The following is a 22,186-nucleotide window of genomic DNA, read 5'->3' as shown; positions in this document are numbered from 1 at the left end:
AGAGGGTAAATTTAGAAACACCAGGCAGCACTGGCAGGAGGGGGCTCGCGCACATCAAAACCGCTTTGGAGAAGTCAGAACGGGTCGTGCACGCCTCCAGCTCAGCCAGAGCTGGCACACCCCGGGTGAAACAATGAGTGTCTCAAATGCATTCAGCACCCCTTGTCCCAGGAGGGCCTGCGGTGGTCTGCAGAGCAGGAACTGTGCGCGAGGCCTGCCTCTGCTCCTCGGGCCTGGGGAGGGATCGGGGTGGGCACAGCAGCCAGCCGGGCTGGGTCCTCGCCAGGAGAACAGTGCGTGAAAGAGCCCCTGCCTGGCAATAAGCACAATGAGTTATTTAAAGACCCCGAGCGAAAGGCAGAGCATTTCATCCTAACACGCGGGAAGAGCTCCAGAGTCCCAGACAGGTCTGTACTCCAGAAATTCCCTTTCAAGTCTCATGAAACATTATTTATTTAAGGGCACAATTGCAAACACCAGAAAGTCAACTGTGAGAGAGACCTTCCTCAATGGCAAATAAAAAAGGAAAAATCATAAAGAGAAAGTTTTTAGTGGGGGAACACGCTGCTCCCTTAAGGGAACTCTATACCAGTAAACAAATGATGCTGTACGTCTGCAGGCCATTGCTCTTACCATGCTGCTCTGCACCAGAGAACGTGCAGAAGATTGTTCCATTAGAGGGGACCACACACTTCTTGTGCTGGATTTTTTTCCCCTCTTACCCAGTTTGATGCTTTTGTTTTTGCCAAGATTGGTATCTGGGCTTAGCTTCAAGCTCATCAGTAGTTCCCTTGGAGTTGCAGCCAAAATAACATCTTTTCCACAAAGGCTGGATGATTTTCAGGATGATTTTACTTCTCCGCAGGAGGTTTTTCTCCTACTAAGTGGGAGCTGTGCTCAATCTATTGTATCTTGGCCACACTCGGGCTCTGCTAGCTCAGTCAGTGCAGACAAATTGAAGACATGCAGTACAGTCGGTCAGAAGACAGATAGCACTACAGCTCCCTTTACCACAGTGGAAACATTTTGTGCATTTTATTAAAGCAGCTGAGCTTAATTAAAGCATGTAAGCGTTTCCAACAGAAGAGAAGAGCAGGTAACTAAAAGACTTGTTAAGCACAGAAAGTGCCAATGCTTGGCAATTGAAACGGGGCAAATGGAAAGAGCAAGTAAGTTTTTTTCTGTGTTTAGACGAGTCGTGTGATTGTCCTTCGGAAGGAATTACTGAAGGAAGGGGTAGATCTTGGTGGAGTCAGGTCTGCACATTTCTGAAGCGTTTACCCAAGTGGACGACAAACAGCAGAAGCAAGGGGTTAGCACTGGGACCAAAGCTCCGTCTGTGGGCTCGAGCCTCCAGCTGGAGCTCTACCAGGAGCCCTCCATTCACCCAGGCTGAGGAGCAGACCCCAGGCCGGTTCAGCTCTTCCATGCGTTTGCCAAACTCATCCTTCGAGCTCTCCCACCACAGGGCTACTGCAGCTTCTTGGGCACCTCAGCCAGGGCACCCCTAAAAGATTTCCCAAACCTGTTTTCCTCACTGCAATGTAACCCTCTGGCTTCTTGTCCTGTGCTCCACGGATAATATCCTCAGTGGCTGCTGCCTTTTACTTCAATGTTATCTTTATTTAATTGCATTTTCTCGAGGTGAATGGCCCAGCTGTTGCGCTCTTCCTCTCCCACACTGTCCTCATCGCCAGCGCTCTCCTCTGGACCATCTCCAGTGCAGGTCTTCCTTCAGACGCTGTGCCCACAAGTTGGCCAGCATTCCAGCTGCTCACTGCCCTGTAGCTGGTTGTATTTATGTTCGTGCATCTCATGAGAGCATATACATTTTTACAAGAGCAAAAAGTTGACAAATTAGTTTTGCGATGTCCTCTTGAGGCACAAAAATGATTTTATTTGCTGAACTACCAGTTCCTCATCTTCAATTCCTGTAGCAAAATCAACTATCTGAATGTATACCCCTGTATCTGCTTTTTTTGTTTGTTTCCTAAGCACTTCACTATCTGATCTTGTTTTAGTGCTCAGAGCCCCTCCAAATTCTGTGCATTTATTCTAAACACAGTTCACAAATGTATGTAAATGCATTAACACAAAATGCATAAACTGTAGACATTCCTGCTGAGATCCGAGTATTTGAATAATACAGGAAGGGTATCATACATTTTTACAGATGACATGATGGAAAAAAGAGAAGCCTAAGAGAACAGCCACCAGAGTCAGGGCTGGAGACAGTCGGAGCACTCAGTTTGCCTATTATGGGATATAGAAGTCTGCTTGTTGTTCCAGTAGCAGACCAGATCCTATGCAAGCACAGCGCGCAGTCCAAAAGGCTCATTCAAAACCTAAGGTCAGAGACTTGAGAAGCACACTGTATCAACTTCAAACGCCAAGACATCACCTTATATACCTTATATGTCACCTTATATACCAAAGCTACTGTTCTACAAAGGAGGCACAGAAATAGTTACACTCCAATGTGGAATAAACCCATGTTAATACATTTTAAAACATTCTGTGCCCACCCAGGGAGGCAGCTTACATCTACAAAAACAAAAGAAACCCCAGCAACTGTCATGGGATTTTGGGGATGGAGAAGTAATCCAAAAAATGTCTTAATCTCTATTTAAAAAGAGTAACTCAAGCAAGTAGCAAAGTATGTGCTGTGTATCAGAGGAACGTGGTTCCCTGTTACTATTAGGCACCTATTAGGGCTTTAATCTCTGATACGAGCAAACATCTTGCTCCATGGTATACCAGCTCCACCACTTTAGGCACACACACACCTGTGTGCGTGTATGCACGCCACGAATTAGGCATTGTAGAACGCACGTATACTTAGGTGTGTAGCCTGAGCCATGCCTTAAGCTTGAAGGTAGACTTCAGAGCAGACAAATCTCATCTGAAGCCAACTCACTTTCTTTATGTCCCAGCATAGAAGCAAGAGATGCGCTTTCACGGGAGAGGGAGGCGAGAAGCAGCTCGTCTTCTCTTACCCCAGCCCCTTCTTAGTTCTTTGCAAGGTGCCTTTAAGCATCTAAAAAGTAACCTAACTTACACATAGTTTCTTCAGATGCAGCATAGCTTAATAGTGTGCACATTCATGTTCTCTTATTACTAATTTTAGTGTTAATTGTGATTGAAATGCTCCTGCATCACACCTAAAACCTGGAGGTTTGGAGATAAGCAACAACCGCAGAGACCTAGTAATTGAGATGCACTTTTACTGCTTCTTTCCTTACGAGTCTAGACCAAATGCTCATGAATAACTGAGTTGTCTTTAGGCACAAATTTAGTGTTTAACTGTGTGTCTATAGACACACACACAAATGGATGCAACATTACTCTGTGCATGTGTATATTTATAAGTATATGCATAATGAAACAAGATTTTCTCACCCTCACACCCAGAATTAATCAATACAATTTTACAACTAAAAGCCTACTCAGACTTCCCAGAAAGATTACTCACTAAAACTCCACCAAAAAGCTGAATCAGGGGAACAGCTAAAACCCAAGGACTTGGGCACAGAAGTTTCCAGAGAACAAAGAAGTGGTGCACATCGCTCATGCACTCTCACCTTCCAGCAAGCACCAGGTAATTTCAGCTTTTGTCTGGTGAGCAGCAGAGAAAGGTAACTTGAACCAGCCCCCTCTTCCTCCTGAGCATCCCCATGCCAGTGAAAGCTGCTGTTTGACGTGCACTGACCTATTACCTTTCTGCAATGGATTTGTGGGATTAAACTAGTAGAATAAGATGCATTCCTCATACTGTATTGCATGAATTGCACTCCCACTTCTTGGTGATGCCACTCAGTAAAATTAGCCAAAACCAGCAAAGCGCTTTTTTACCCTCAAAGCACTTTGCAAACATTAACATTTCAGTGCTCCCATGAAACGAGTAAAACCATGCCACACAGCTTTCCTGTGCACTGCTAAAATGCCTTGCTTAAAGCAAAGCATAGCCAGGTGGGAGTCCCCTTCATCCAGGACAGCTCTCACTCAGCTAGGGCATACCCAACACCATATTTTAAAGAACATTTTCATCCTTGGTTTTGTTTGTCACCAGCACACTCGCTTCAATAACGTGGCCATCTGTTAAAAGTTAGTGACATTAAAAATAAAATGCAAGCAAACGTGCAGCCAGTTCGCACAGAGACGAGTCCACCAGATGTCTTCACTTCATCAGAAGGGAGACATGGCTAAAAGCAGCTGCAGAGCTCTGGCCAACACAGCAGCACGGACCGGCCGCCCTCCTATTTTCATGGACTTCCTCAGACTTCATTCACTGCTTTGTTTTCAAGGTGACCACAAAGCAAAAAGCACACCACAAGTTAAACTTCATCTGCAATGAAATCACAACCATAGTGAGCCTGAGCCTCACTGCAATCATGGATTTTTTTTGTTAAAAAGTACCTTATTTTCCAAGCCCAGGCTAGTATACAGATGAGAGAAACTCGGCATTACTGTTTGGCTGACTGGTTTTCTAGCTTTGTGACTAAGCTGCACAGAAAAATTTCTGATTTTTTTTTTTCTGATCTACTAGTGCTTCTCTCATACAGATAATTCTCAGAGGAACCTATGTCCATATAAAACTTACCAAATTTAATTCACCAAGTGCCTCCAAAGGACTGAGCAAAATGCCTGCGGGTCAAACCCCTTGCTACTTGAGTAAGAATGCAGGGAATGCTAAGAGGAATGATCTCCTTTTCTCTTGTTATTTTGAACCGGGACCAGGTACATATTTCAGTGTCTAACAATAAACATGCTTTTAGGGGAAACTCTGGGGTATTTATCATTGCGAGCTCAGCTTTCCCTGGACATTACTTCATGCTCAGAAGGCTATTTTAGTCTTGCATTAGAGAAAGATCCTGAAATGCTGTTAACAGCGAACTTTAGCAGGAGTCACACACTATGTGAAAACAAACAAAATAACAAAAAAATGAATAAAGGAGATGGGTTTAAAAATACTGCTGCCTATGAATGCAAAAGGCCAGTCTGCAGTTGCAGCGGGGCTTTAACAAGTCCTGCAGTTGTCACCATTTTAGACACTGGGACTTTCTCAGCAGCCTCAAGCTGTCCTGCTCAAATTTGGGCCGGCTGGTCCAGCCAGGCTGCCCTCAGCAGCTTCTGGCTGGGCACAGCTCCACAGCCCCTTGCAGGATCACAGGCTGAAAGCCACCAGCCCGACCCCCAGGCACCTCACAGGTGCTACCATTTGCTATCAGACTCTGCCATTTGAATCACACTGCTTAAGAGCAGGGCTCTGGGATTTTGCCACATCTGTGCACAACCAGCATCTCTTTAACTAGGAACATTGTCCAGTTACAGCTGGACCTCTCAGAGGCCTCCGAGCCATCTTTTCATACCCTCTGTCCTCAGCTGAATGAGCAGATCGCTTGGTGAAGTCTGGAAAAGGTCTCTGCTCAGCCTGCCTTCTGCTACAGACTTGCACCAGGATGACAACTGTGGTCCAAAGGGCAGCAACTCCGGCTGAGCCCCATGGTCCTGGTCTTGGTTAAAGTCCTCAAGTGTTACATCAGAACTTGAAGATGGCCAATACAGTAACTAAATTCAGAAATTAAATCAAGTTCAGAGATACCATACATTGGAGAAGGAGAAAGGGATAGTATACCTCACCTGAAATGTGTTTTTAAAAATAGAAATCTTTTGTTGTTGCCTGACGTCAAAGAGAAAACCTCTTGTGCTACTCTTGACCATTCAAGTTGTTTTTTGTTTTTTTTTTTTTTTGAATTCCTTAATAAAAGGATAGGAAAAGCCAATACCTTGGCTTTCATTCCAATTCAAGCCTATTTAATGTACAAAGAATTATGATCAGAGGACCAACTTTGCCCACATATATAGGGAAGGCCACTAGTCAGCCTGCATTTGCAGTATTCACTATTATGGCATCTTCACTAGAGAGGAGCATCTCAGGAAAGGAAAAATCATGAGTTTTCCACAAAACTGACTGGGCAGCTCTATCAGATGCACAGCTATTTATATGCTTCTTTTTCATCATGCTTCCTCATTTACTTGTTTCTTTAGAGAGAAAAATACACTAGCCTAGAGGTATTAAGTACTGGTCATGGTATGTTGGTAAATAAAGCTCTACTCTGCACTCTGAAGACAATTTGATTTTTCAGCTGGCATAAGCTTTACCATTTCACATCAGCCAAGATTTCTCATTACACTTGTCATCTGCATCCTGAGTTTAGGCATCATCAAAATAGGAAGACAATTGCTGGCAGTAAGAAGTGGTGGTGACACGGCACAAGCAGCACACCTTCACTTTCCTACAGGAAAACACAGGATACTGACACACTAAATAAAACTGATGTGCCCACTTTTATCCCAGAAAGAACCTCCCACACACGAGTTTATCAGATTGTAGCTTGATTTCAAACAATTATTTTCTTAATGATCCTGGGTGAAAAATGCCTTCCTCCCCTCCTCTCCTCCTGCTAACTTGCACATTAGCATAAGGAAGGCTCAAAGCTTCCTCGGAGGCATGCTATTTCTGGCTCAGTAAAACCACTACTTTTTTAACTGCGTTGAAAGTATTTCAACAAGAATTCCCAAGCGAGCCTGGAACACCTGGACCAGATATCCTGCTTTGCTGTAGTGCAGCCTGTCTGTTTGGGGCTGCCTCAGAAGGTCACTCGTACTCCAACTGCTGCAGTATGTCACCACCTTACAAATGGGAGATAGTGACAGCACTATCAGCAAATAAAACTGGTGCCTTGGCATGCCCTGGCACAGGATTCCTACTCCCAGGTGTGAGGTACGATAGGTTAGGTTGTAATTTAAAGGATCTGAATGAGCAAACACAGCTATGAGCTCATGAGTAAAAGACACTAATACAGAATCATTAAGTCCTACACCTTTAACTACAAAAACACGCAACTGTGTTGAATTTTGCAGGGCTGAGGCATTTTGGTGTTCAATACTAGTAACTCGAACTACTAAGAAACAAAGCTGTGACTTCAGCCATCAAGAACTGCATTGCAGAAAAAAAAAAAAACTTTTCCAAATTTGTTTTATAGGTCAAAATTAGCGAACCCCATCAAAATTTTAACTTGTGCCCTTTCAAATTATGCCATTACACATTTCACATTTCATAAGTCAAAACTTGGGAATGAGAATAGTGTGTCTTTATTGATGGTCTGCCACAAGTTATTGTGTACGCCTTGAGTTAACCAACAAAGTGTCTGCCATGTGGAAAATCCAGAACATTGCAAACATATCTGCAAAAAGAGGACACTTCCTTACAGAAGATAAGGGATTTTGTTACCAGGTCTCACTATACTGCCATATGCAATCGCAGTGTTGTTTTACATGAACGGTACAAGGCTCAATACAGTCTCTCTCTCTTCATTACTGCAAGCACATGGAGATGTGTACTTCAACGCTAAGAGTTCAGTGGGACTCCTCTGTCCCTTAGGTAAGCTTGTACACAATGTTTGCAGGACTGGAGTTTACGATTACAAAAACTGTGACGAGGAGGACAAAAAAAGACAAACTAAAATAGGAATTCAACAGTTCACTGCATCCATCTCACTGAAGGAAACTGATGTCTTTACATTCTACTGAATGTTAAAAACGAATCAAGATGTTTAAGCACAAAGTATATATTTATACCAAATAAAACAACTGAAAAAAGTATTACATAAAGAAAATAATGTAACAGAACGTACTTAAGTACCTAACTTACAGTCATGCTCATATCTAAAAAGTAACATGGGTAACTAATATATGTAATTTTTGACAAGGGTGCATTTAAGAGTTCTCTAACATACAACATTCTAAATGTGTAAAGTATTTTTTCCAAGATACAGAAAACAAATTATTTTACACAGGCACACTTGTTAATTTGTATAAAAAACATGCTTGTAAGTGAAAAGGTCACTTTAGTACTGATTTACCAGATGTGTGAGAGCTACGTAGTGTTAATTATGTTGAAATCGTCTCTTCGCCTTTTGCATTGGTGAGCGCCAACACTGAATGGTACAATATTTGATCCATGTGTTTTACTGACACTGCAACCTGTTCCCAAGCAGGAGCCCTGCCCAGGTGTTGAACAGCCCAGTACTGTACAGCCCCATCTGTCTGCATGTAGTGTATTTAAAACTAAAAGCTATTACAATTATTACAATGATTTGTTTCAATATATACATCAGTATAAAATACTACCCAAAAAACTTTTGCATTTCGAACAATTTTAACCACTTCATCAAACAATGCATTTGCAGAATAAAAAAAAAAAATCCAAATTAGTGTTGATTGCCAACAGTACAGCATGTCTACGGTATGTTTCCTAATAAATGAGAGAACGGAAATGTATTAAAATCAATTAAAATAAGTATCACAAAACAGAATTAATGTTAGAGCAGTTCAAGGATTCCCAGTTTGTCAGTATCTACCCTAAGCAGTGCTACCCAAATACAGTATAAGCCATTTAGTGTTTTTACAATGAGAAGAAAACATTCAAATATTAAAGCTGCAACAAACACACAAAAGCAAGGAAAGAAAACCTGTTCTGTATACAACCCTGTTGTACCAAGGTACAGCATGTCAGGAGTCTGCACTCAGTGCATTGTATGTGCTATTATACCTGGATACAACTGTGGAAGACAACTGAAATGGAAACAATGCTGAATTTCCTTGCTGTTGTGGTTTTAAGTGATACCATTCAAGTTACAACAGCTTAGTGTCATTTTTTCCTGAAGGGAAGAAGAGAGAATTCGTAATGAAATTGTAAAAATGCTGCTAAAATCCCTATCTTGGACACAATATACTGCTTCAGGAGCTACCGTGTCATTGCACAATATATAAGTGGCCTATTAATTGCTGAACGTAGCAGAATATACTCGTCATTGTGGAAGTGTTTTGAACATTGCTATTTTAAAACCTGCCTGTATTTCATAGCAAGCCACAATTTTGCGTATTTCAAATACTAATATCCTTATGTAAGGTACTAGAAGTACATTTATAGTGGCAAAATTCACATCTCTGCCTCTGCTGCTTCAGTTTTTAAAATGAGACTTTTTCAGAGTTTTCCTTCTTTAAATTTATCCTATTGGAACTATTTCTGAAGCATAAAAATCCAAGTAATGGCAATGATTTTTTTTTTGCTGATCCATTCCTAACATGAAAAATTTGTAAAAAAAACAAACAAACAAAAAAAAAAAAAAAGAAACCAAAACCAAACAAAACTGAAACAAAAAACACAACAACAAAACACACCAAAAATCTCCCCCTGGGAGAAGTCCCTGCTAGATGAGATTTTTTTTTTTTAAACCAAGCTTCATGCTTACAGTATCCTTAAAGTTGTGTTACACACCCTTGAAAATAAAGGCTCACGTTGAGAATGGTGACAGGCCCTTAGTTATAGAGGTGCTAACTGGTGACACTACTTTTTGTCAGAAGAAAACCACCCCCCGCAAAACATCATAGCTTATACTGAAAGTTTGATTCATGCTCATTTTGTTCATTTAAAAATACTCTTTGGAAACTGTCAACTCCTGCAGACAACTTAGTGATACATCTTTTCCTGTAAAAATAAAGATAACTCATATTCACCTCTACCCCATGCTAAGCTCTACTACTAATATACACTTCATTACTTGCTCATGTCACCATCTAACACGTATCTTTACAGTCTTCTACGTAGTGTCCAGGGCTTATTTTTCACCAAACGGAATTTGACAACTATTACACTTCAGAGTTTTTAATTGAGGATTATTATTATTTATTTTTTTGGTGTTCTAGCCTTTTCATTGCAACTTAAGAGTGATATGAAGTTCAGACTATTTTTCCATGCTAACTTAAGAGAAACTTTTAATAAAGGTTCCCCCCCCCTCGTTAAGGATTCTAAGCTCACTTAGATATCAAAACTGAAAACCAGAAGAGAGATAAGATGCATCTGTCATTTTAAAATGGTTTCTGCTACTTTAAAATACGTTTGAAAATTATATATACCACACTTAGATTCTAATTTAAAATCTTGCAAAGAAACATGAAAAATAAGCCACTGGTCATGAATTCTAATGATTACATTCAAAGCTAGCCTTTAAAAAATAAAAAAGTTACAGGGAAACATACTGTTTTATGTACTCACTAGCTTATCAGGCTACAATAGGCATGTTTTAGGTATAAAAAAAGCAGACAATTCAGATTTAAATAAGACTATGTGAAATCAGAAAAAAACCTTAAGATTTCACTATTTAAAAAAACACCTAGAATTACTTCCCATCCTACAGCTACAGTTAAACCAACTAACAAAAATAATCAAACTATTTTTGACAAACAAGAGTTAGGCTAGAATAAGTGGCAACAATCAAAATTCATATATGTTTCTATGTAAAATGACTCATGATTTACTATAACATAAAATATGAACAAGAGCACTTTGTGGCTAATGAAAGAGCTATTGGTAGAAACTCTTAATGCCAAAGTCTTCAGCCCTCCTTTAAGTTGTATCTCCAAATCAGTATTGACTTCTTTTGACCAGATACATCATTTTTGGCTTGTCACCCCAGTATGTCATGTTTTACCACTTGCCACAGGCAGCAGGAGACAACTAGCTGAGCAAACTACAAGCAGTGTCATGCAGAAATTAACTCTCAAATCTGAGTACTTAGATAAAATGATATGCAAGCACACACTAGGACAAAAGGAATGGCATTCGTCATCCAAATAGGCTCATCATCTCCCCCCCACCCCAACAGTAGTTGCAACAGCAATAGAAAAAGATCAAGAAGATGTCTGTTCTTCAGAGTCAACTGTGGAAAAAAGTCAGCAATATATAACAGCAGCGATGGACAAGGAAGAGCAAAATGAAAGAATCTTGTTGAATATTTGTTCATTTACTTTTTCTGAACACAAGCCAAAGTGTGCCACACTGGCTTGTTCTGAACTTCAGATACAGGTGTCCTATTCTCCTTAGATCCTTCACAGATTTAGAATTCAGTCTCCCTGAGGCCCCTATAACCAAGTAAGAAAACTCTCTTTATCTAGCTTGGTGGCTGCCAAGACAGATTCCATGTCATTAAGGATGTCAGAGCTCAAAGCCTCTTGCAGACTTGGCATCAGTTCTTCTCCTTCTATATTCATTCCATCTCCTTCCAGTGTCCCAAGGTCCACATTTGTCCCTGGAATGGCTTCAAGGTAGTCTGGGAAACGGTTCTGATGGGATGGGATGTTACTTTGGCTGATACTGTCACCTAGTTAAAACACAAAGCAAGAGGGACGTTAAATATACTGGAGGTACCAAACTTACAACTTATCACAACTGGCTAAAGGTTAATCCTGGATCTCCTGCATCATACAAGCAGTGTGATTCACAGAAATCCATCACGAAAACCCGAGATGACTTAACTGCATGCAGACGTGCAAAGAACTTGCCTTTGTTCAACTTTAACTTACTCATCTGAATCTCTACATATCTTTGATGTCATTTAGCGTATTTTTATTTTTATGCTTAAAAGGCAATGCTCAGTCAAATCCTGTTTGGAGAAATATTAGCAATACTGCTGAGGAGGTGTTATAATGAGTTTTTTTAAAAAAAAGCAAACTCAAATTCCATGTAACTACAGTAGTGATACTATTTATGAGGTCTGCCCCACTCCCTCCCAACAGAATTTATTACAAGTATGCCTTTCACAAATTTAACTACAACATTTCTGTTATAGAAACAGAAGCAGGAAGAACAACTATGCAAAAAATTTCTCAGAGTTTCTCAGAGTTGCTTGTTTCCATTGCAATGGGGCTGAGCATTTGACACAAGCATATTTGGGAAGCATGCGTTAAGACTGTTTAGAAAAACAAACCTGTATCCATCTCATCAACACTGTTCAGGAAGTCATCGGGGGTTCTGGGTACACTGTAACTGCTCATGCTAAGTCCGCTATCTGTGCTTTCATCTCTGGAGTGATATGTTCCACTGTAATAGAAGAAAGGCAGAAAAAAAAAATGAGGGTAGAGTACTTAAGCAATTAAAATAGTTAGATGTTTGTGTTAGAACCAATTCAAGGGCTTTGATAACATTGCTGTCACAAGAAATGCTCTATTCTAATTAAAAGCTGAAGTCTGTCTGTAAGAGACACCTGGTTTTTATTTTATGCAGACCTTTTCCAATTAAAACCAGATTATTTAGGTTCAATTTAACTCAATAAGATCATAGTTAAGTGGCTTTTAAAAAAATGCCCAACGTTCTGCATTGTTTTAAACTTTTCACACCCACCCACAGCTAAAAACCACCAGAAGTATATCACAGTCCTTAACGATTATGAAACTTAATAACGGTATAGCATTTCACATTTCTGTTAAGGTTTTTAAAAAAAAAAATTAACTACTAACGTCCCCTTGTTTCATCAGCCACTGAAGGGCATTTCTAGGTCACTGAATAGGAGCTGAAGTTGGAACTCCTTTAGCAATGCATCCATTGCTTCCCACTGCTGCATTACTACTGGTGCAGTCACACATGTCATAGCAAGAGAGTGCCCTAATATAAATCAAGCACTGGTACAGAAGCCATCCTGTAAACAAACCCTCTTTAGAATGATCTTGTTGACAGAACAGTTAGCAAAACAGGTGGCATGGGGCCTTACATACATTAGTTTTCTTACTGCCATCTTACTGCCAGCAGAGCAAGCAAGACCAAGACTACTGCAGTGGGAAATTTGGGATGGGGGTGAAGAGTAGGCCAGTCAAATGATCAACTTGACCAGCTTGAGGGGGATGCATCCAGTTTTCAGTTGACTTTCTTATAAATTTGATCAATTATTTATTTGAAAGTAGAACAGTAAGAAAAGCTATATACAGCGGTACATATCATTATCCTGGCTGGAACAATTTTCAAAAAAGGGAGGGGGGGGGATTGCTACTTGTTATACAAATGATACAGATCAGCATAAATCTGAAAACATTTGCTATGATAGCTAACGGATGCAAACAGTCACACCGGACAAAATGAGCAGAAGCAGCTGTAGGAACACACCACTACTTCTCTCCCTATGTCTACTAATATCCAAGCTTCACAAAACATTTTCAAATCTGTATTTCTTCTGGTTGTGGTTACATTCACTGAGGACCTTTACAGGTTTTCCACCTTGAATACTAAGTGCAAATCAAAACAAAATTAAGCTGTACATCAGCTCAATTAGCATTTGAAGACATACTGATCCTGCTTGTAACGTACTCGTGAAATCCATAGTGTATGCCTTGTCAAGCATGCAGAACCAGACTGAAAATAGTTGAACAGCTGTTCAACATCAGATGCAAGTCAACTGCCATCAACTGTGTTTATATAACATATATTACATACATTATATATATATTATATATATTTTAGATTTCATGAGGACATCCTTGCCACACAAGAAAGAAAACTAGCTTTTCTATACCTTTAAAGCACTTCTTCCCTCCCCCCCGATTGATTTAAAAATAGTATCACCACACATTTGATTACAACCTTAAAAAGAAAGCCATTTAAAACTTCTTTGAAAAAAAATGCCGGTTTACTTTGCGAGACAAAATACTAGGCACAGAACTGAGACTATGCTGAACTAAATCATTCTGGGTGAGAAGGCTTTTTGGCTGCTGCGGTCCCACTTGGAATGTCCAGCCCTCCTGTCTCCAGATCACCCTAATACACATTTCCTCGCTTCAGCAAGGACTTCTTCATCCAGTCATCACACTACCCAAAATTACTGCATGCAACTAAACTGCATTACCCAAAATAGAGCGGATGCTTCTTCAATAAATACTTGTCAAAATGTCTGTATACAAAAGAAGAAAGCCCGATTTAGGAATTAAATGGAGAATTACCATCACTGCCAATATAAATCTAACAGCCAAAAACATAACCAGAGTGGCAAATCAAAAGGTGAAGTTGTTTAATAAAGTCTGCATTGTTAAATATTTCATTTAAAAATAAAGCGTAGCATAAAGATAGTAAGTCGCGAAGACAGCAGGCAGAAGACTGACTACATAAATGAGAACACCACTGTACATTTTTTCAAATTGCTTCACTGTAGCATTGAGATGTTTTGGTCTGGATATGTAAGGGGTGGAAAATATTCAACTACCTGAACTTTGGAATGTAAAGTTAGGAGGACTGCTTCACCAGGAACTTTATATACACTGTAAAGAAAAAGAAGCATTCCTGGAAGTATTCCTGGAAGTCTGAACTTTAACATAAGGGACATAACGGAGACAATTAGGACAAAACTACTGGGCCACCAGACTGCAGCATCTGGTTCTCAGATCCACAAGTGACATCCACTCATATCCACAAGTGTCCTTTAAGAAGTCTCTTTCCCTTAATATGCCAGAATTAAATGCAATGATGTGTATAAAATTATCTAGAAGGGAACAATGCTCAAAACAAAACGCAAATGAAAAAAAATCTGAGCTCAAGTCAGGTACAGATTTTTCAGTATTTGGTGCGGGCTACAAAAAAAGGGAATAGCTAAACATATTTAAAACTGGGCAAATGGTAACATTCCCACTTTACAATAAATACCCTTTGCTAATTATCAACCTGGCAAAAAACTACTTATAATTTGAATTTGTCCTTTCTAGCTTTTTTGCCCTTTCTAATTCAAGGCAAAGATCCATCATTTTACATTTCATATGTACAAAAGCACAACAGACAAGTTAGTCCATTGCTGGAATATTTGACATAGAGAAGAGTACAGTGGCCATTTCAAAAACTAAAGATGCAGAAAACAAGTTTAAGATGTGAAGGTACTACATTTTTTAAGAAATAAATTTTAAAGCATTATTGGGTTTGACGTATGATGGCAACAGCCTTCAAGAAAATTCAAGCTAGTTTTTACTACAACACACTGAGGCCATCTTCCATTTACAAGAATTTCTTCATTTCATAGTCATAGTATGGGAAATTATTGCCCACAACTGTATTGCTCAAAATGCAACTTCAGATAGATCAGTAGGTAGTCAGTTTTAAGATTTCTTGTCCTTTTTATTCGTTGGCACAGGGCTAGCACAGCTAAAGATCACGCCGGATTCCATGTTGAATTCCATGGAAAACAAGCCCTCTCCCTAACAAAAAAATGAAGTTTTCTAAGCAGATTTATTTGTGTAGGAGGTAGGTCTTCCTGAAACACTGACCCAAAATTTGGAAATCACACTTACTTAGGGATTCGAATAACAAAGCACCACTGTTTTCTTCTCCATATGCAAGGCCTAATTTTTTGATTTGCTTTTCTCCAACACATAATGAACAGTGTACCTTGAGAAGTTAACTGCTTTTCCTCCCCAACAGTAGCATGCGCAACACTTACACACACAATACTACATGTAGTGGAAGAAAGTACATCTTAGTGATATGGTTTAGTAGAGGACTGGTTATTGTTATGTCAGAGGTTGGACTAGATGATCTTGGAGGTCTCTTCCAACCTACACAATTCTGTGATTCTGTGAAAGTACTATGAGCAACAGATTTTATTTACATCACCTAAACTGTATGAACGTATTCTATTGGCAAGATGCTGTAAAAGGATGCCATCCATCTGCTGAACTTCTCAAATCCTCATTCTAATTAGAAGAGATGGACAAGACTCCTATAAAAAGTAGATTTAACTGACATAAACTAAGATCTCAGAATATCAGTAACACAAAAAGTTAGATACAATGAAGATACTTTTTGAGGGATGAAGATGTGAGAGATCAGTAACGTTCCATAATTTAAAAGAATGGAGGAGGAAATTTATAATTGTAGCAAAGGTTTACAAAGTTTTTACGTTTTCAGTATCTGAAATTATAGCAGCTATTTAGTCTTGCTCAACTCCAGAATTATGCCGGTCCTAACATGATGTGGACCTCCTATCTTGCAAGCAGAGCTGAAACTATATTGGTGGCAAAAACATGGAAGTTAAGACTTACATCAAAAGAATTAAGATTAACATGTGGGTTTTTTTCCCCCGTACATATAATAATACACCATTAAAGAGAAGGACAAGCCTGTTATACTCCATAAGAACTTACAGTAATTACCCTGAAGTTAGGCTAACATTTCAATGTAACGCAGAGAAGTACTGATGAACTCTGATAGAACACGTAATCTTTTTGTCTAATGGTAACAGACGCCGAGTTGGTACCAGTTTAGACCACTGAAAAAATATAGTTCAATGGAGCACTACAAAATTAATGACCACAACTTAAGTTCAACCACTTAATACTGGTGAAAATAGGTACATTTTTTACTCCATTAATTAAAAAAATGTATGTGGTTCAGAGATCAGATTCTTTTGTCATTTCCATCTTTCCTTTTCAGCATGCTAAACAAAAATATAGATGCAACTTATCACAAGCTGCAGCAGGTTTTCCAAAATTGTGCTTGTTAGCATGAAGTATTTGCAAGATGTAATTAGAACAGTATTTCTAAGAAAACAAACGTTCCTCAACTCAGACGGATTAAGGAAAAAGTTACATAAAAACACAAGTCTATATTGCAAAATTCTAATTCTTAAATTGAAAGGCCCACACTTCCAACTAATACTGTGTTTAAAATGAAACATTCCACTGTTTGCACAGCTAACATTTAACAGAGTAAAAATACTGCTAAATTAATAACTGAACCAATGGGGAGAGGTGAACAGAGAAACCTTAAAATGAACCTCAAGGTGTAGTCCTAAATGTGCCTCATAGTTCATCTGATCTCATAGCAAGCTATTCACAAATTCTTCTGAGTCAGTAATTTGAAATGACTGTTAGTCAACAGATTATGCAGAGGCAACATGTTATGACTTTGAATAAAAAACCTTCCTACAAGTCTGAACAGACTACTTCCTCCCACAGGAGACAGCTTTTAATCCTCAACTTTTACTAGACTTGCCATTTAAGGAAAGATTCATTTACAGCTGTGGCTTTTGGCACAGACAGATGTTCAAAATAAACTATTACATGTACTGAACAGAATTTTAAATCAATTTTTTTTTCCTCCAGTAGCTACTCCTACAAACCTGTTAAGAAAGGGATCAGAACTATTTGTAGTCATTGTTCTCAGTTCCTGAGACATTCCAGGAGATGATACGGGATTTTGAGATCCACCATCTTGTTCCATTGTTGGAAGCTGGCTACGGAGAGCCAATTCCTAAAACGGGAGTGAAAAACGAGGAGAAAAGAAAAGATCATGTTAGACATTCAAATATGTTCCAGATACATAAACATATGACATTCTAGGATAACTGATGCTTTCAGTGTTTTCAGTTACAAGATTTAAATGAAAGTAAGCTTCTGAAGACAAAGCAAGAATTTTTATTGGCTTCATTGGTAACTGAAGTTCAACCAGTCATGTCCAGTATTACAGGGACTTCACTCTAAATATATTTATGTATATAAATATCAGCACGTATAGGTAATTTTTTTCATTGCATTTCAGTATCCTTTTACTAAGTTTATTCTTAAGATCAAAAAGAATAGTTAACAGTATCTGACCTCTGAAACATCACTGTGACTAGCTCTTTTTCCCTATTTCCTGTAATTTCCTATTTAATCCTTGATTTCCTTTTTACCACGCCTATTTCACTCAGCAAGGTTTAAAGCCTTTCCCTACATATTCCGATTCACTCATTTGATACATTTTGAAATTTGTGATTGATAAATTCAATGATTTATCCCAAAAGTAAATCTTAAAGCTCTTCGAATTCCTAATAATTCCTTATTAAAACTAAAGAAGGCAGCACTTTTGAAGTCACAAACTTCAGATTATGTATTTTTACTCATCTTACTACGCACCAAATGCAGAACCACACAATCCATCCATAACGCTTATCATTATTATTTACTGAAATTAAGTTTTAACATTAAAAAAAAAAAAATATATATATATATGCAAAATTAAAGGTAAGTGGAGAAAAGGAACATTTTCTGTCATTTCTACTGCCCCCACTCCCTTTTTAAACAGATAATCCACATGTTACCCATTATCTTTTGACTATCTTGTTACCATCATTAGTAGTACCTGATTATCCAATCTGTGCCTGGGAAGCTAATCTCAAGCAAAAGTTGTCTTGTCAGTCTTAACAATAATCAGTATTCCTCATTTGTAAAATGAGAGTTCTTCATCCAGTTATATGCACTATATACACACACACAATAATATATGAACACTATATATAGAGAGATTACAATACTCTTTCTCCAATTCTTCTAAGTGATTTCTTTAAAAATAACATGTAAGGTTACTATATTTTCCAGCAGATTGTGCTAAATACGCTTCCCCACAGTACATTTTTTTCCTAATCTTGTATGTGATTCACTACAATTCCTGTGAATTTATTATTCTACATGTTCCTTTAATAGCAAGTTCCGTACCTTGTACTAGGATTTCTCACTCCAGTTGATTAGACCTTTGCAGAAATGTATCAAACATACCAAGTGTCTTTTTTTCTGAATCTGATGCACCTGATTGTCTCCCCAAGTAAATATAGTCCAGTGTTCACCAACACTTAACTGGCTACCGCCCTAATAAATACTAACATTCCTTGTCCTTGTTTTCAGATCACAGTATGGTATGCATCTTTAACCCATTTCTATAGGTTTATCAATATGATTTTCACTTTCTTATGTAATAAAACCAAGTGCAAAGGCTATATAATGAGGTGTTGGTTTACAGCTAAGTTTACCAGCTTCTATCAGCTACATTGGATTTGATACAAAAAAGTTGGTATGAAAAAAAAAAATCTTTCTTGGAACACTTCACAAACGGTGATCTGAGGAAGGTCTTAGCACATCAAACCCAGAGACAACTCAAGAACTGCAAAAACTACTTGCTCACATTTCTACCCTTCTGGAGACTAGAATTCATGTCATTTGAACCTTCCCTTCTCTGTGAGACTACCTTCATATGATGCAACTATTAACTAAATCCATTTTGCTATTTTGTCCAACAATCAGGGCAGGGGTGGAAATCACTCGGATTTGCACCACTGCTTTTAGAACGTTTTCAGCCATGGGTTCATACCTGTAGTACAGGTATGATACACATTCATTCTCTGACAGCAGAGCTGTCAATCTGTGACACCTCTGCTCTTATGCCTCTCCAACTACCGGGCTGCGGCAAGAACTACTCTTTGGCCTTTTCCCCTTCCCTCTCAATTTGATCCATATGTTGCATTTGTACATCCTTGGGCTGCAGTCCCTGCCAAGGACAAAGAAGAGGAGCCAAGTGCCAGCAGCCTTCGGAAGAAGCTTCATCAGAGAGCAGCGACAAAGCAAAACCAACACATAATCATTTCTGTATGGAAAGCACTGTAGTGACAATTTATCTCATTGGAAAGACTAAGCCTACCACGCAATCACCACTGCCTAATGATGCAATAGCTTTTAAAAAATATCTACACAGATCCCTTTTCTAAGAGTTACTAACACCCGTAAAGAAAAAAAAAATCTCCGTACTTTAAGAAAAAAAAGTCACTACAACAGAATAAGCAATTTGGAAATGAGAAAGTTACCTTTGTATTTTCTAAATCCTTAATGCGTAGTAAAGATTGACTGAAATTTTGCAATACATGACCTTAAATATTGTAGCAAAAATAAATGCTATTCATATACTGGCTAGCTACAAATGAAAAGTTGCATTTCACTAAAGATCCGCTGAAAAGAGATTAAACCAGAAGAGAGAACTGCATTTTGCCTATTCTTAAGTGTGTACAACCTAGGAAATTAATAATATTACTACTAATTTTTGTTCTTGTTTCAACAACAGCATTGCTGAAGTGCAAAACTACAGCTGTTTGCATTAATGCTAATTATTCAGGAGGCAGAACTACAGCTCTCCCCACTAGAGAGAATGTTATTCCATTACTCATTCAAGTAATAAATTTATGTCAATCTGGGAGTCTGGAAGGGAAAGGAATTACAGAAAAGCCACGCTATTCAGAAACAAATGCAGAATGACTTTTAATAATTCCATAAGAGGAGCAAAGTTTTCTATAAATCTTCAAGACCACATTAAGTGTATTTTTCCTAAAAGGTGCACGTAATGGAAGCTAAACTTGGGTAGCTCGAAGAGTAGTCTTTTTATTTCTTCCTTATAAAAGTGACTTTCAATAAAGAAGCTATGTGCTTCCTATAATTAAAAAACATGTATGGGAGTGTATAAGCCTGTCCCAGCTACAAACAGAGCAATGTGAACTCCAGGCTTTTAATTCATGCTTTAAAAATATATCCTTTATTAGAAGTATTTAAAGTCTGGAGGCAAAAATAAAACCATGACAGAATCCTGGCTTAAATTTCTATAACTTGATCTCATCCTATTTTTGTAAGTATCTTGAACTTTTTTTTTTTTTTTTTTTTTAAGTACCTCTGGGAAAATAAAAGCTTAGCATTCCTATTGTTAATACAGAATCTGAAGTTTGGACATTACATACAAGACCAAAATGATCTGCTATCTCCTTAAGCAAAGTAATTTTAAAAATATGGTAAGTATTGTGTAAATTCATCAGGCTGACTTTATCCAGTACTTTTCACAGCTGCATACAGTTTTATATCAAGTTCCAGGTCACATACACCATGTTCAAATTAAGTTTATGAAACTACTCTTTTCAGAGCACTTTAATCTTTACAAAAGTTCTGAGAAAAGGTAAAGACTCCCTTGTGCAACTCATGTATCATATTCTTACAATATTAAACATATAACAAACTGGTCAACTTCAATGGATATTTATTTTGGTAAACTGACTTGAGGGCCAGTTGTATCATTTCTATCTCCAAACACTGCTCAACTATCAAATCCTCCACAGGCTTCAATAGGATCGAAGAGAGGCGTTAGGGGAAAGGCTGCACTTTGGGTAGACTATCAGCACCAATTATTTCATCACTTCAAATATTCTAGGTCTCATTTAAGAGCCACAAAGTTAAAGTATATGCAGAAAAGAAACAGGGAAAATGCATGAACGGATGAAGACAAATGAATTTGGCAATGAGGAGTTACGCAATTAGTGAAGAATAAGGGAAAAGCATAAATCATTTAGTGTTGCAATCACAAAAACCAGCAAAATTAATTTAAGAGGTGATGCTGATAGAGTGATTGTTAATTGTGTAGTGTACACTTGGCACAATTCTACGTAATGTCTTTTGCATAAATACTTTGTTAACAAAAGCTTTTAAACAACACCTTTGCAAATGTGGATAGGGCAGCATAAACTGGAATAGACATTGGTTAGTAGAGTCTGGTTTCTTGTCTGGTTTCGCAGTCCTTTGCTGTGCCACCGCTTCCTATTCCTCTTGCTACCTACCATGCCTCCAAGCACTGCACCTGCCCAGATGGCGTGTCCCCAAAGCATCAGTTAACCAGGTACGTGTCAGCAATCATGAAAACCAAGCAGAGTTGGATAGCCTCCCTCTAACAATTTCTGCTTCCTTCTAGCAAAAGCTGTTATGTACTGCCAGCCATCCCATACTCAGGTCAACACGAGTCTTCTGCTTTAGCAGTACCTCTGGCCTTTTTAAAATGCAAAAAGTCCTTTGAAAACACTCCCTGTAAATCTCTCTTTGTTGAGAGCTTAATACCCTTGATGAAACCTTGATAAATCATTTTTATTTTGTCAGTCTAGGTCAGCTTCAGATAATACATGGATGGCTGAGAAGAGAGAGAATGTCAATGGACAACACTGGGATTCACTAGGAAACAAAAGAAACATTTTAAATCTTAGTGAAAATGTTGAGCATAAAAACGTACCTTAAGTTAAAATAAGCACATAAAATTTAAAGCCACAAAACTGAAATGTATCAACAATACAACGCATCTGAATCTTGCTTTAAACTCCACATTTTTCAAGACCCAACAATAACTGCACTCTAGTTCACTCCCTAAAAAAGAGCTGCAAGTCAGCAGCTTAATACAATACCATAATACTTAACCCTCATATACAAATTTATGCTTTCTTTTTTTTTTTCCTAATGACACATTACATGGGAAAAAAATAAGTGCTCAACAATACTTCCAGTTTCACTAGCACCATAGAAACTGCCTGCAAAAGTGGACTTGTTTTTAATGCTGTCTTCCATGCTTTCTAGAAAACATCACAAATCTGACAATAACACAGCTTTATATTGGTATACGTACAAACTGACCACCAGCTAAAATGGAGACAAAATTAAAGGATACTGGAATAGCTTTCAAAACCAGCATTGATTTAGCACCGTAAGTGCT

General features: G+C 38.4%; 1 protein-coding gene across 8 annotated transcripts in view; it reads right to left on the bottom strand.

Annotated features, from left to right (window-relative positions):
• Positions 1–7,132: 7,132 nt before the first annotated feature.
• YAP1 (Yes1 associated transcriptional regulator) overlaps positions 7,133–22,186 on the bottom strand; it is an 88,602-nt gene continuing 73,548 nt past the window's right edge. For all 8 annotated transcript variants that reach the window (XM_068670118.1, XM_068670128.1, XM_068670135.1 and 5 more), the window contains 3 exons: positions 16,992–17,122; positions 11,832–11,944; positions 7,133–11,225 (listed from right to left, as the gene is read on the bottom strand). In XM_068670118.1, the coding sequence (XP_068526219.1) occupies positions 10,987–11,225; positions 11,832–11,944; positions 16,992–17,122 (483 nt within the window). In that variant the 3' untranslated portion in view covers positions 7,133–10,986. The remainder of the gene's footprint in view (positions 11,226–11,831; positions 11,945–16,991; positions 17,123–22,186) is intronic.

Source organism: Anas acuta, chromosome 1, assembly GCF_963932015.1.
Source record: "Anas acuta chromosome 1, bAnaAcu1.1, whole genome shotgun sequence".
NCBI lineage: Eukaryota > Metazoa > Chordata > Aves > Anseriformes > Anatidae > Anas > Anas acuta.
The sequence above is the reverse complement of the archived record's forward strand: the minus strand, read 5'-3'. Positions and strand labels throughout refer to the sequence as shown.